The 14,348-nt window shown below is 39.8% G+C and overlaps 1 protein-coding gene across 2 annotated transcripts in view; it reads left to right on the top strand.

Moving 5' to 3' along the window:
• Positions 1–2,085: 2,085 nt before the first annotated feature.
• PAPOLG (poly(A) polymerase gamma) overlaps positions 2,086–14,348 on the top strand; it is a 34,344-nt gene continuing 22,081 nt past the window's right edge. Inside the window, exons 1-5 of one of the 2 annotated variants that reach the window (XM_088841413.1) lie at positions 2,086–2,331; positions 4,270–4,431; positions 5,884–5,935; positions 13,035–13,116; positions 13,347–13,456. In XM_088841413.1, coding sequence (XP_088697539.1) covers positions 2,315–2,331; positions 4,270–4,431; positions 5,884–5,935; positions 13,035–13,116; positions 13,347–13,456 — 423 coding nt within the window. In that variant the 5' untranslated portion in view covers positions 2,086–2,314. Of the gene's footprint in view, positions 2,332–4,269; positions 4,432–5,883; positions 5,951–13,034; positions 13,117–13,346; positions 13,457–14,348 lie in introns of both variants that reach the window. The other variant, XM_055399910.2, reaches the window with a different exon arrangement.

The raw sequence follows: 14,348 nt of genomic DNA, 5'->3' as shown, positions 1-14,348 counted from the left end.
ATAATTGTAAGGGATTTGATTTAGGTCATACCTAAATGGTCTAGTGGTTTTCCCTACTTTCTTCAATTTCAGTCTGAATTTGGCAATAAGGAATTCATGATCTGAGCCACAGTCAGCTCCTGGTCTTGTTCTTGCTGATTGTATAGAGTTTCTCCATCTTTGGGTGCAAAGAATATAATCAATCTGATTTCGGTGTTGACCATCTGGTGATGTCCATGTGTAGAGTCTTCTCTTGTGTTGTTGGAAGAGGGTGTTTGTTATGACCAGTGTGTTCTCTTGGCAAAACTCTACTAGCCTTTGCCCTGCTTCATTGTGTACTCCAAGGCCAAATTTGCCTGATACTCCAGGTATTTCTTGACTCCTACTTTTGCATTCCTGTCCCCTATAATGTAAAGGACATCTTTTTTGGGTGTTAGTTCTAGAAGGTCTTATGGGTCTTCACAGAACCGTTCAACTTCAGCTTCTCCAGCATTACTGGTGGAGGGATAGACTTGAATTACTGTGATATTGAATGGTTTGGCTTGGAAACGAACAGAGATCATTCTGTTGTTTTTAAGATTGCATCCAAGAAGTGCATTTTGGACTCTTATGTTGACTATGAGGGCTACTCCATTTCTTCTAAGGGATTCTTGCCCACGTAGTAGATATAATGGTCATGTGAGTTAAATTCACCCATTCCAGTCCATTTTAGTTCACTGATTCCTAGAATGTCGATGTTCACTCTTGCCGTCTCCTGTTTGACCACTTCCAATTTGCCTTGATTCATGGACCTAACATTCCAGCTTCCTATGCACTATTGCTCTTTACAGCACCGGACTTTACCTCCAACACCAGTCACATCCACAACTGGTGTTGTTTTTCCTTTGGCTCTGTCTCTTCATTTATTCTGGAGTTATTTCTCCACGGATCTCCAGTAGCATATTAGGCACCTACCAACCTGGGGAGTTCATCTTTCAGTGTCCTATCTTTTTGCCTTTTCATACTGTTCTAGGCAAGAATACTGAAGTGGTTTGCCATTCCCTTCTCCAGTGGACCACATTTTGTCAGAACTCTCCACCATGACCCATCTGTCTTGGGATGGCCCAGATTAGGTTTTCAATATATATTTTTGAATAAATGAGTCTATCTATTGTTACTCTATCTTCTCTATCTATTGTTACTTTCCAAGAAAAAGCAGCTTCTTAACATTCTCTTTTTGTAACCAATTTAGTGTTTTAAATTACTTTTTAAAATTTGTCATCATTTTCCCATTTTCATCCTCATTTGCATGAAACATGATCTCCACTATTTGAACACATGTGATTTTGATTCAGCCATGTATTTATCCCTATATTGCAGACTACCAGCCTACCAATTTCCCATACCTGACTGCTGTGCTGTGCCGTGTTTAGTCGCTCAGTTGTACCTCTTTGTGACCCCACGGATTACAGCCCACCAGGCTCCTCTGTTCATTGGATTCTCCAGGAAAGAATACTGGAGCAGGTTGCCATGCCCTCCTCCACAGGATCTTCCCAACCCAAAGACTGAACCCAGGTCTCCCTCGTTGCAAAAGGATTCTTTACCATCTGAGCCACCAGGGAAGCTCTACCTGATTGCTAGAAGGTCATAAATCACGGGGAGGTACTTAGAGGTGAACAGTTAGTCTCCAATTTACAAGCTTGCTTCACTCTCAGGTAATTATAAAGTCACACGTTCCTAGGTGTGACCTTCTCACGACATAATCGCCTCAAGGAATAGATTGATTAGATTACATGTAACTGATTAAAATAAAGGTGTGGTATAATTGAAGAGTTAAAATAATATTTGCTAGGCAAGGTTGTGTAGTTTTTTTAAATATATGACATAGGCTTTCACAAAATAAACAAGGAATACATGTTCCAAGTTACCTTCCAAGCAGTTACCCTGGATAGACAGTCCCAGGGACAATATAGAGAACCAGGCACTCCTCCTGACCGGCGTTCGCAGCCCAAGTCTGCGCCTCTGTGGGCGGGGCCACTGAGCCTACCGGGACCTAAAGCAAGAGGGGGCGGGGTCGAGGGCGGGCCCAGACCCCCAGGGGCGGGGCCGCAGCGGCCGAGGGGCAGGCTGGGAAGCGGCGCCATGTTGGCGTCGGCCGCGCTGTATTGTCATAAATAGAGCCGGTTTTGTGGTGTTTTCACTACTCGGTTGGATGCCTCGGCTGTAGTAAGTGAGAGAGTGAGCGTGCAAGCGAGTTACAAGCAAGCGGAGGAAGGTGGACAGGAGGAGAAGGGAAGAGCAAGAACAGGACTCCAGAGCGAAAGACAACTCGCCGGTGAGGGAGACGCAGGAAGCGATGAAAGAGATGTCTGCGTAAGTGGTGGGGGGCGGCGGTTGGGGGTGAGGCAGAACTGGGTGGGCTGGGAGGGCCAGCCCGGACCCCGTTTCCGTTCCCTGCCTCTCGCGTCCTGCCCAGAGCTCTCGTGTAGTCTCCTTTCTCCCTCCCGACCGGTCGGCAAGGGCACCTCCCCTACACCCGGCGGCTCACCTGGCCAGGCTCGGGGACTCTAGGAGTCCCCATCTGTTCCCTGGCTGCCCTGTCCCCGAGGACGCCCCCAGACTAGGTTGCGGCGGGAGAAAGGCCCGTGTGTCTGTGGGGAAAAATTGTCGGTCACTCTCCTGCCCCCAGCGCTGTCTGAGCCGGTCTCTGCTCCTGTCTGCATTGGCGCAAATACCATCCCCCTACCTCCCCCTCCTCCCTTCCTGACCGGCTGCCTCCAGGTCTTCTGGAGTGCATTCACTCCTATCCCAGCCCGTGGGTTTCTCTTTTTAGTCAAGCTTTGGTTTTTTCACCCTTCCCTTATCTCTCCACCCATCCACAGTACATCTGCCAGTCTATACCTCCTGGTCATACTTTGATAAGTCAGGAACAGTGTCGGTGCTTGGCAAGATTTTGTTGTAACTTCTTAAATTTTGGTTTATTAGGAAATAATTTAAACATATAGAAAAATGCCGAGAATAGCAAAACAGCATCATTTACGTAGCCATCATCCATCTCCCAAAGCATAACGTTCCGTGTGTGTGTGTGTGTACACATATCTTTAGCTAAAAGAAACCGAACACAGTGAATACATCTGAAGGAATTCTGTTACCTCCTCCTCTAGGCCCATTCACCTCCCTCCCTGGAGTTCCCCACAGTTCTGAATTTGATGCTTAATGCAGCATTTTTTTTAAATGCTATTACTGCATACGTATATGTCCATAATCAGCATTGTTTTACTTGTTTTTAAACTTTATATGACTAGTGCCACACTTGTCATTCAACAATTTCTTTGGCGCAACATATGTCTTTGAGATTTGTCCATAATAGTATTTTTCAGCTCTAATTAATTCACACTAATACTGTATTGTATTCCTTTGTAGGGATGCATTCTGATTTAGTCCATTTCCTGTTAGTGATTATTTTAGGTTTTTTCTAAGTTATTTTTTTTTTCAAATGTCACAGTGTGGTAGTGAACATTTTTGTACATGTCTCCTTGTGCACTTATCGTAGAATTTCTCCAGAGTGTTTACTTCTCCAGGGGTTGTGTCACTTGCTTTTGTTTTCCTGTCTAGATGAGAGAGGTTCAGAACCATGGATTTGGAATTTTAGTGCTAGTAGGGACCTTGATAGCCAGCGTTTTCAGCACAGAGATAAGAAAGTGGGACTCAAGATCATAGTTGGTATCATAGACTTCACTTAGACAGTGAAGAGAACAATTAACTAGTCACAGAATGTAAGGACTATAAACTCTGATGGAAGCAACGGATGTTAATCGGTTTCTCAGGGACACATCTAGTGATTTCTTTTTAAAAGCTAGAGTATTTCATAAGGACCTTCTAATGAAATAATTTTGTTTTTTTCCTGGGGTTGGAGGCATTGTTTTTTTACTTCACACTTACTTTCAAGTGGCTGACTGCTTTTCAAAGGTGGTACTTGACTTAAGTCTGCTGAGTGTAGTCAAGGTGGCCCTGGCCCAGCTCCCACTCAGGCTCTTTGCATTTGAGCTTAGTGGTGTTGGCACAGTTGTCCTGATGCCAACACAGGCTGCTTTGACATCCTAATCATGAAAGCTTGAAGCAGAATGAATAGTCCTTCATCTCCATAAGCACAAAATACCCTTTTTTCCTTAAAAAAAGGGGAGGGGGGTCCCCAACCAGTAGTACTGAGTAAACTTTTAAGGTAGCTAAATTAATGAGTGGATTGAGAGATTTAATGTATCAGTAAATGAAAGTTTAAATTTTTTTTGCTGTTTCATTTTTTTTGAACAGAAACACCGTGCTGGACAGCCAGCGTCAACAAAAGCATTATGGAATCACCTCTCCAATTAGCTTGGCATGTCCTAAAGAAATTGATCATATTTACACACAGAAATTAATTGATGCCATGAAACCATTTGGAGTGTTTGAAGATGAGGAAGAATTGAACCATAGGTATGTCATTTAAAAATGCAAAGTATTTTACAGTACGTTCTTTAATCATTACTTCTATAAACATGTATTCATGTACCAGTGATGTCCCTGTGTAGGGATATAAAAATGACAAAATGAAGAGAAAACTTGGCCGTCCTTGAGCTTAGAGGAGGAAACTTAACAATTAGCCAAGTAAGTAAAATAAACACAATGTTACATATGACAGTTGCCAGCTGAGAAAAATGAAGTTGGGAGTGGAGGTTGTCAAGGAAGTCTTCATTGACATTTGAGGGAAATTTTGAAAGTGAGGAAAGAGCTATGTGGATTTGATGCAAGAGAAGTCTAGGCAGAGGCTTGAGATAGGACCGTACCTGGTATATTTAAAAAATAATAGATAACAAGGTAACCTAGGTATATGACACAGAGTGAACAAGAAGGGCAATGTGGACTTAAAATGAGGTGGGAAGGAGCTTGGAGGGAAGGGTCATTTAGGCCCTTGAAAGCCATTGTAAAGGTTTTGGCTTTTACTCTGAGATGGGAAGCTGTTAGGGTTTTGAGCAGCAGATTGACATGATTGATTCATGTTTAACACAGTCACTCTGACTGCTTTACTGAGAGTAGTCTGCAGAGGAGTCAAAGTCAGAAGCAGGGAAACTAGTTAGGAGACTGTTCTAATAACCCAGGGAAGAAATGGTGACCAGAACTAGGGGGATGGCAGTGGAGGTGATAAGAGATAGTAGAATTCTGGATGTCTTTTAAAGGTCCATCTTCTGGATGTCTTGTTTAATAACTGGAATGGAGGGTGGAGGGGGCATCAAGGATGATGCCAAGATTTTTGGTCTCAGCATCTGGAAGGATGGGAAAGGCTGAGGGAGAAGCAAATTTGGACGGATCGGGAATTCAGTTTCTCATGTGTTATCTTTGAGATGCCTAAACTTTTTTTTTTTTAATCTGGATTTGGATTTGCCATTGGTTGCAAGTTTAATATCAAATTGCTTTTATTAAGTTAAATTTTATAAAAAATTAGCCAGTAAATAATTTGCCTGTTTTTATTATCCAAAAACTTATAACTGTCAATGAGAGTGCTGACTTCTACTATTACCACACTGAATTGATTTTATTCCATAGTAAGGCCAAGAAAGTTGACAGTTCAGTTGGCCTCTGCAGCCTTATTGAAGGTAATTTTGATTTTTTTTTTAACTAGGCTTTTTGAATTTTGAAAAAATAGCTCAAAAACCAAAATACTATCATCACATTTATCGTCTCTTTGGAACTCTTAGGAACCTAAGAATGCCAAAGAGATGTGCCTTGTGTCAACAGATGTGATAGCATTAGCACGTGTATATTATGCTTTTACTGTAGCACCAACATAAAGGTACTGCCTATATGTTTAATTACTTTTTAAAATACTGTTTGTTTTTGGTGGGGGTTTTTTGTTTGTTTTCATCTGAAACGTGTTATTTTTTATTATAGGCTGGTTGTTCTTGGTAAACTGAACAATCTAGTAAAAGAATGGATTTCTGAGGTCAGTGAGAGTAAGGTAAGACTCTAAATTGAATTCATAGTTTCATTGTGTCCTGGTAACAAAATGCAGAGTTGAGAATAATCAAAACTAGATTAAACGTTTTTTAGTATACTTAAAAATGAATTGTTCTAGACAGTTGAAGAGAAAGTCACTTGGTTGTGTCCAAGTGACTATATAGTCCATGGAATTCTCCAGGCCAGAATACTGGAGTGGGTGAAGTCGCTTAGTCATGTCTGACTCTTTGCAACCCCATGGATAGCAGCCCATCAGGCTTCTCTGTCCTAGGGATTCTCTAGGCAAGAATACTGGAGTGGGTTGCCATTGCCTTCTCCGAATCATTCAGCTACTTAATAGTAAAACGATCGCTGAAATATCTGGTGATAAACTCACCGTCCTATTCCCAGGGTCCGTCAAAGGCCCGCCAACCAGCAATTCCTTCCTCTCCATCTGCTTCCGCCAATGTTCTTTGTCTTCTTTCCAGAGTCCTCAAACAGTTGAGTCCTAACTAAATGAGGATTTACCCCAGAGGTAGCCAGTGTCTGACTACATTTCCACATAAATGTCTTCCTTGACTCACATGTAGCAAACCAAACTTTAAATACTAAAATTTTTAAAGCCAGATTTCAGAATTCTTGTGAAATACCAGGTATGGCAGCACTGGGCCTTTCTTTGGGCAAGGCCAGAAGAGGCTTGAATGGAATTGGGCTACTCCCCTCTAGTGCCTCATGGTCCCCATTACTCCCTGCTCTTTCATACATAGCAACTGTCAATTATCAGTTTCTGTGTTTCTTATGTGTATACTTTGCTCATTTGCGTACCTGCCTGCCCTATGAGACGTTGGAGTTTGCAAACCCTAATTTATAATTATACTGCTTTTTTCGCCTCCAGTAGCTTAACTTTTTTCCTTCTAAAATCAATTACATATTTCTTGCTTTCTTAGAATCTTTTGAATATAATTGAATCCATTTGTTTTGGAATCTTCGTTGACTGTAGTAAAATGAGACAGGGCATGTTCAACTGGATAATACTGTTTGTCCCTTTACTAAGTGGCTCATACTGTTGTATTTTAAATTTTTAGTTCTTTTTTTTTAAAATAGTTTTCCCATCTCTTAACAGCTGTCAGCTGAAAGTTAATGGCTCACAGCAGTAGTGTCCCTGTAAAATCCCTTTCTGCCCATTAATTTGCATCAGTTTAGAAATTACACACCTGTTAGAATTCTTTTACAACTTTTATTATTTCTGTTTGTAACCTTTGATATGTGTATAAAATTGGTTCTTTTAAGCAGTGGGCTCTGAATAACCTTATGAGGGACTATGCTAAGTCAAGAGTCATTGAGTTTAAATCAGTGGTCTTTACACTATTGACTTTTCCTGCCAAATGACTATCTGGCTCATTTTTGAGCTCACAGCGAGGGTTATCAATAGTTGAAGTTTTCTGTTAGGTTGAATTCTGAGCAGGTGAAATGCTACTCATGAGTAATTAGAAAAGAAATCATGCTTGTTTCTCTGCTACTTGCTGATCAACTCTTTAATAAACTTGTCTTATTCACTTGCACAACCAGGACAGAGCTCAGGCATTGAATGAATGTTGGGGAACCTGTTGTCTCTGTAATCAGCCCATAATGGCTGTGGGTATGCAAACCAGATACACAGCTTCCTAGAATTGATTTAAAATCAGAGTAACAAGCTTTTCGACTTCTTGTGTTGTCTTTGTGTCATCTAATGTGGTTATACTGAGGTCTTTGCTCTCATACATATTCTAGGATAAGTGTTAACTGTTCACAAAAAAGGGCTAGATACTTTATTGAGAGATGCACCTAACTGATTTTCTTACTGGGTGGTTTTTTTGCACCTAAAAGAAAAATTAGTAGACTCTGTTCCAAGGTCAAAGGTTTTTTTTTAATGTTTTTAAATTGCTTTCCCCTCATTTTATTCACATCAGTACTTTAATTTACAAATTCCACTAGCTGGTTTCCATTTAATTTCTAGGTATAAAAACATTGTTAAAAATTTGAGGCATTACCACTATTTGATTTTTTTTTTTTTAAGCAAATAAAATACAATTTCTTTTTTTAATTTAGTTGGTTTTAGCATCTTCCTTTGCATAGACACAGTGATTGGTCATTTTCAATATTATAATTCTCTGTCATTTATACATATTTTATATGGAAAATATCCAAAGGATTTGAGTTAGATCAAATATCATTTTAATATTCTGTGCATAGTTGGAATATTTAAACTTTAAACAATCTAGAACTCCAAATCATTTTAGTTAATACTGTGGTTTGTGGTGAAAATCTTTTATTCTGTTTATCACTTTCTCATAAATCATGAAAGAATCATGCTTTTCAAAGTGGGAAGGTAAACTCAACAGGGCTTCTCTATCCTTTTGTTTCATGTTAGTCATTAATAATTTTATTAACTCCTTTCTAGCTATAAAATTATTTGTGGTACTCTTGAAGCATACCTATTAAACAGAGAAAGTAAGAAACATAATATCCTGTTATACAGATTTTTTTTTTCCAATCGATCGACAGTCAGCTTTATTCTAAATTATCTGTGGAGAGCACACATTTTTTTTTTTATACAGATATTTTTAATCAAACTAATCAGCAGATACTACCCTTTGGAACTTGGACTAGGCATTTTGAGGAAATGCCTAGAAGTAGTAGACATAGTTCTCACCTTCAAGGAATGTAAATACAGGGAAGAAAAAAAGTAATGTAGTATGAAAGAGCACATGGCGGGGAAGAGCTTCTTATAAGGAGGTGGGTGATCAAAGAAAGCCTCATGAGGAAGGTGGGACTTGAAGTGAACTTTGAAAAATAGATGGAATTGAGATAGCAGAAAGGACAGCAAGCATTTGAGGCAAAAGTGAAAGTTAGTCACTCAGTCATGTCTAACTCTTTGCGACCCCTTGGACTGTATGTAGCCCGCGAAGTTCCTCTGTCCACGGGATTTTCCAGGCAAGAATACTGGAGTGGGTTGCCATTCCCTTCTCCAGGGGATCTTCCCAACCCCGGGTTCAAACCCAAGTCTCCTGCATTACAGGCAAATTCTTTACCAGCCGAGCCACCAAACCGTTGGCCCGTTTGAGGCAAGGAAAATGGCAAGTGCAAGGGAAGGGAGACTAGGTTATGTAACATGTTGGCAGTTGGAGCTTCAGAAGGGAAGATCAAGAGACAAGGCAAGAAAGATCCTTAAGAGCATACCATGGAAGTCCTTAGGATCCAAGGGTCAGTATCCAGAAAAGAATGCATTGGCAAGTTTTGAGCAAAAGAGTTATGTGATAGAGTTAAAAATTTATCAGCCAGTGAATTTTTTACAAAATGGGATTTAGAAATAAAGACTAATGGCACGAGAGTAACTTATGATACTATTAAATAGCACAGAATGGAGGGTGGGTGGAGAGGAAGTGACGTGTAAGGGATATAATTTAAGAATTAGTAATCTAGGAAAAACAATAATGACTTATACGTATGGGCAGTAAGGAAAATGAGGAACAGAAAAAGAGAACTCAGAAGGAGGGATACCTGGTTTATCATAGGATTTTTTTGTTAGGTTTCAGTTATGGTTACTGAAGTGAATCAGAAAGTGTGAGTGAAAATATCTGATGGACAGTTAGAATTGGCTCTAGAGAGAGGTGAAAAGTAGCATTGAAATTCTGATAACAGCCCAAAATATGTAAAGTTGTTAGATTACCTCTCATGAGGAGATCATTTTAAGAATGACCCCACTTTCTTGTAGAAATATTATGGAGCTAGAATCAAGAAATTAAGCATATCTGTCACACAAACTAAAGGGAAGATGGAATTAGTCAACTATGTTAACTAGAGAGCTGAAAGTGCATTAAGTTAGTAGTTGAGGGTTCTACTATTGAGAGTCACCAAGAAGTCAAAGGCAGTTGAAGGGGAAAGGTCAAATGATAGAAAACATTTTCTTAAGATAGGGATATATGCATCTGTGTGTGTGTGATGTATGCATCTGTGTGTGTCCGCTCGGTCATGTCTGACTATGACTCCATGGACTGTAGCGTGTCAGGCTCCTCTGTACATGGGATTTACCCAGGAAGAATACTGCATTGGGTTACCACTTCCTCTTCCAGGGGATCTTCTTGACCCAGGGATCTTGTCTCCTGCATTGACAGGCAGATCTTTACCACTGTGCCACCAAAGAAGCCCATGTATGCATGTATACTGGACACAAATTTGTTTTGTCTGTCCTCTGAGAATACCTTCATTACTTCAAGCTACAATCAAAAAAACTCTATAAATCTCAGCTCACTAATTTGACAATTGTAGTATGTATTAGTAGCATTTAGGCAGGTTTTTTAAAAAATTGAGGTATAGTTTATTAACAGTGTTAGGTGTACAACATAGTGGTTTGCAATTTTTAAAGGTATGCTCCACTTAAAATTATTTTAAAATATGGCTGTGTTCCCTGTGCTGTACAGTATGTCATTGTACTTTATTTTATACATGGTAGTTTGTACCTCTTAATCCTCTACCGCTCTTGTGCCCCTATCCCCACTGGTAACCACTATTAGTTCTCTGTATCTGCAAGTCTGTTTCTTGCTGTTATATTCACTTGTAAGTAATAATACAATATTTATCTTTCTCTGTCTGACTTACATAAGCATTATACCCTTGAAATCCATCCATGTTGTTGCAAATGGCAAAAAATTTTATTTTTTATGGCTGAGGAGTATTCCATTATACACATATACACACATTACATCTTTATCCATTCTTCTGTTGTTGGCCATTTAGGTTGCTTCCATGTCTTGGCTACTGTAAATAATGCTGCTATGATCATGAGGGTAGTAGTTCAGTCGCTCTGTCTTATTCGACTCTGCGACCCCATGGGCTGTAGTATGCCATGCTGCCCTGTCGATCACCAGCTCCCGGAGCTTGCTCAAACTCAGTCCGTCGAGTCAGTGATACCATCCAACCATCTCATCCTCTGCTGTCCCCTTCTCCTCCCGCCTTCAGTCTTTGCTAGCATCAGGGTCTTTTCCAGTGAGTCAGTTCTTTGCATCAGGTGGCCAAAGTATTGGAGTTTCAGCTTCAGCATCAGTCCTTCCAGTGAATATTCAGGACTGATTTCCTTTAGGATTTCCTGGTTGGATCTCCTTGCAATCCAAGGGAGTCTCAAGAGTCTTCTCCAACAACACAGTTCAAAAGCATCAATTCTTCAGCGCTCAGCTTTCTTTATAGTCCCACTCTCACATCCATACATGACCACTGGAAAAACCACAGCCTTGACTATACAGACCTTTGTCAGCAAAGTGACGATTTTACTTTTTAATGTGCTGTCTATGTTTGTCATAGCTTTTCTTCCAAGGAGCAAGCGTCTTTTAATCTCATGGCTGCAGTCACCATCTGCAGTGATTTTGGAGCCCACGAAAATACAGTCTATCACTTTCCATTGTTTCCCCATCTATTTGCCATGAAGTGATGGGACCAGATGCCATAATCTTCATTTTTTGAATGTTGAGGTTTAAGCCAGCATTTTCACTCTCCTCTTTCACTTCCATGAAGAGGCTCTATAGTTCCTCTTCACTTTCTGCCATTAGGGTGGTATCATCTGCATATCTGAGGCTGTTGATATTTCTCACAGCAATCTTGATTCCGGCTGTGATTCATCCAGCCCCGCACTTATGATATATTCTGCATAGGAGCTAAATTAGCAGATGACAATATACAGCCTTGACATACTCCTTTCCCAATTTATATATGTTACAATTTAGATATGTACCCAACATGAGGGTACGTATCTTTTTGAATTAATGTTTTTATTTTCTTCCAGTATATTCCCAGGAGTGTGATCCACTAATTGCTGGATCATTCAATTCAGTTCAGTCATTCAGTTGTGTCTGACTCTTTGCAACCCCATGAATCACAGCACGCCAGGCCTCCCTGTCCATCACCAACTCCCAGAGTTCACTCAAACTCATGTCCACAGAGTCGGTTATGCCATCCAGCCATCTCATTCTCTGTTGTCCCCTTCTCCTCCTGCCCCCAATCCCTCCCAGCATCAGAGTCTTTTCCAATGAGTCAACTCTTTGCATGAGGTGGCCAGAGTATTGGAGTTTCAGCTTTAGCGTCAGTCCTTCCAATGAACACCCAAGACTGATCTCCTTTAGAATGGACTGGTTGGATCTCCTTGTAGTCCAAGGGACTCTCAAGAGTCTTCTCCAAACCACAATTCAAAAGCATCAATTCTTCAGTGCTCAGCTTTCTTCACAGTCCAACTCTCACATCCATATATGACCACTGGAAAAACCATAGCCTTGACTAGACGGACCTTGGTTGGCAAAGTAATGTCTCTGCTTTTTAATATGCTGTCTAGGTTGGTCACAACTTTGCTTCCAAGGAGTAAGTGTCTTTTAATTTCATGGCTGCAATCAGCATCTGCAGTGATTTTGGCGCCCAGAAAAATAAAGTCTGACACTGTTTCCACAGTTTCTCCATCTATTTCGCATGAAGTGATGGGACCAGATGCCATGATCTTCGTTTTCTGAATGTTGAGCTTTAGGCCAACTTTTTCACTCTCCTCTTTCACTTTCATCAAGAGGCTCTTTAGTTCCTCTTCACTTTCTGCCATAAGGGTGGTGTCATCTGCATATCTGAGGTGGTTGATATTTCTCCCAGCAATCTTGATTCCAGCTTGTGCTTCTTCCACCCCAGCGTTTCTTATGATGTACTCTGCATATAAGTTAAATAAGCAGGGTGACAATATACAGCCTTGACGTACTCCTTTTCCTATTTGGAACGAGTCTGTTGTTCCATGTCCAGTTCTAACTATTGCTTCCTGACCTGCATACAGGTTTCTCAAGAGGCAGGTCAGGTGGTTTGGTATTCTCATCTCTTTCAGAATTGCTGGATCATATGGTAGTTCTATTTTTAGTTTTTTTAACGAGCCTTCCAGTTGTTTTCTACAGTGGTTGTACCAATATATTGATACATTCCCATAAATAGTCTGTAAGGATTACCTTTTCTTCACATCCTCTCCAGTGTTTATTAGAGCACTTAGGCAGTTTTAATGCTAAATAATTGGAATAATTGAATGCCTTTTATATTTTTTTATTTTATTTTAGAATCTTCCACCTTCTGTTGTGGCTACTGTTGGTGGAAAAATTTTTACTTTTGGCTCCTATAGACTTGGAGTACACACCAAAGGTAATTCCTTTTCTGTTTTACTGGTAAGAACTTTGAATAACAAATTTATTTATTGTTTATAATTAGAAAATACAGGGGGGAAAAATTGCCATTATCTCATCACTCAGAGTTAATCAGTGTTAACATTTTCCTATACTCATCTTACATAGTTTCTTCTGTACATACGTTTTTGTTTACAAAAATGTAATACATACTCAATATACTCTTCTTAATAATACTTTGATTTGCAGGAGCTGACATTGATGCACTTTGTGTAGCCCCAAGACATGTGGAAAGATCTGATTTTTTTCAGTCTTTTTTTGAAAAATTGAAACATCAAGATGGCATTAGAAACTTAAGAGTAAGTATCGTCTGTTATTTAAATTTTGAATTTGTTAACAAATAACAGCAAAAGCTAGGGCTTGTGATGATTGATATATTTAAGAAGTTTCTATGTCTTAAAATAATGGATGGTGATTTAAAACATGGGCTTTTTTTAAAATTGGAGGATAATTGCTTAAAATGTTGTATTGGTTTCTGTCATACAACAACATGAATCAGCTATAAGTATAGATATATATCCTCTCCCTCTTCAACCTCCCTCCCTCCCCATCCCCATCCCATTCCTCTGGGTTGTCACAGCGCACCAGACTTCTGAACTCCCTGTGTTTCAGGGAGCTTCAGCAGCTTCCCACTAGCTGTGTTTCCCTCATGGCAGTGTATATACGTCAGTGTTAGTGGCTCAGTTTGTCCTCCACCTTTTCCCCACTCTGCGTCCACCACAAGTCTGTTCTCTATGTCTGCCCTGCAAATAGGTTCACCAGTACCATTTTTCTAGGTTCCATATTTGAGTTAACATAAGATATTTTTTCTGACTGACTTCACTCTGTATAACAGGCTCTAGGTTCATCCACCTTAGTTCAGCTGACTCAGATTTGTTCCTTTTGAAGATTGAGTAATATCCCATTATATATAAAAACATGAGCTTTTTAGTTATACAGACCTTGATTGAGTCTAAAATCTACCACATATTAAATAGTGGATTTTGGTCAAGTTACCTATTATGAGTCTCAGTTTCCTTAGCTATAAAATGACAATCTAGTAATAACTTTCTTGTAAAGTTTTTTGGAAGATTGATGAAATAATTTACATAAATCAGTTACTGTAATATCTAGTAAATGGTTGATGCCTATCAAATTGTGGCTGTTATTGTGTGTAAGGTTCTATTAGTAACTCTTTATGTGTGTATATCT

Source organism: Moschus berezovskii, chromosome 11 (genome assembly GCF_049115385.1).
Source record: "Moschus berezovskii isolate FMDL1 chromosome 11, NW_MosBer_1.0, whole genome shotgun sequence".
In the NCBI taxonomy this organism is placed as follows: Eukaryota; Metazoa; Chordata; class Mammalia; order Artiodactyla; family Moschidae; genus Moschus; species Moschus berezovskii.
This window is presented reverse-complemented; position numbering and strand designations above follow the sequence as displayed.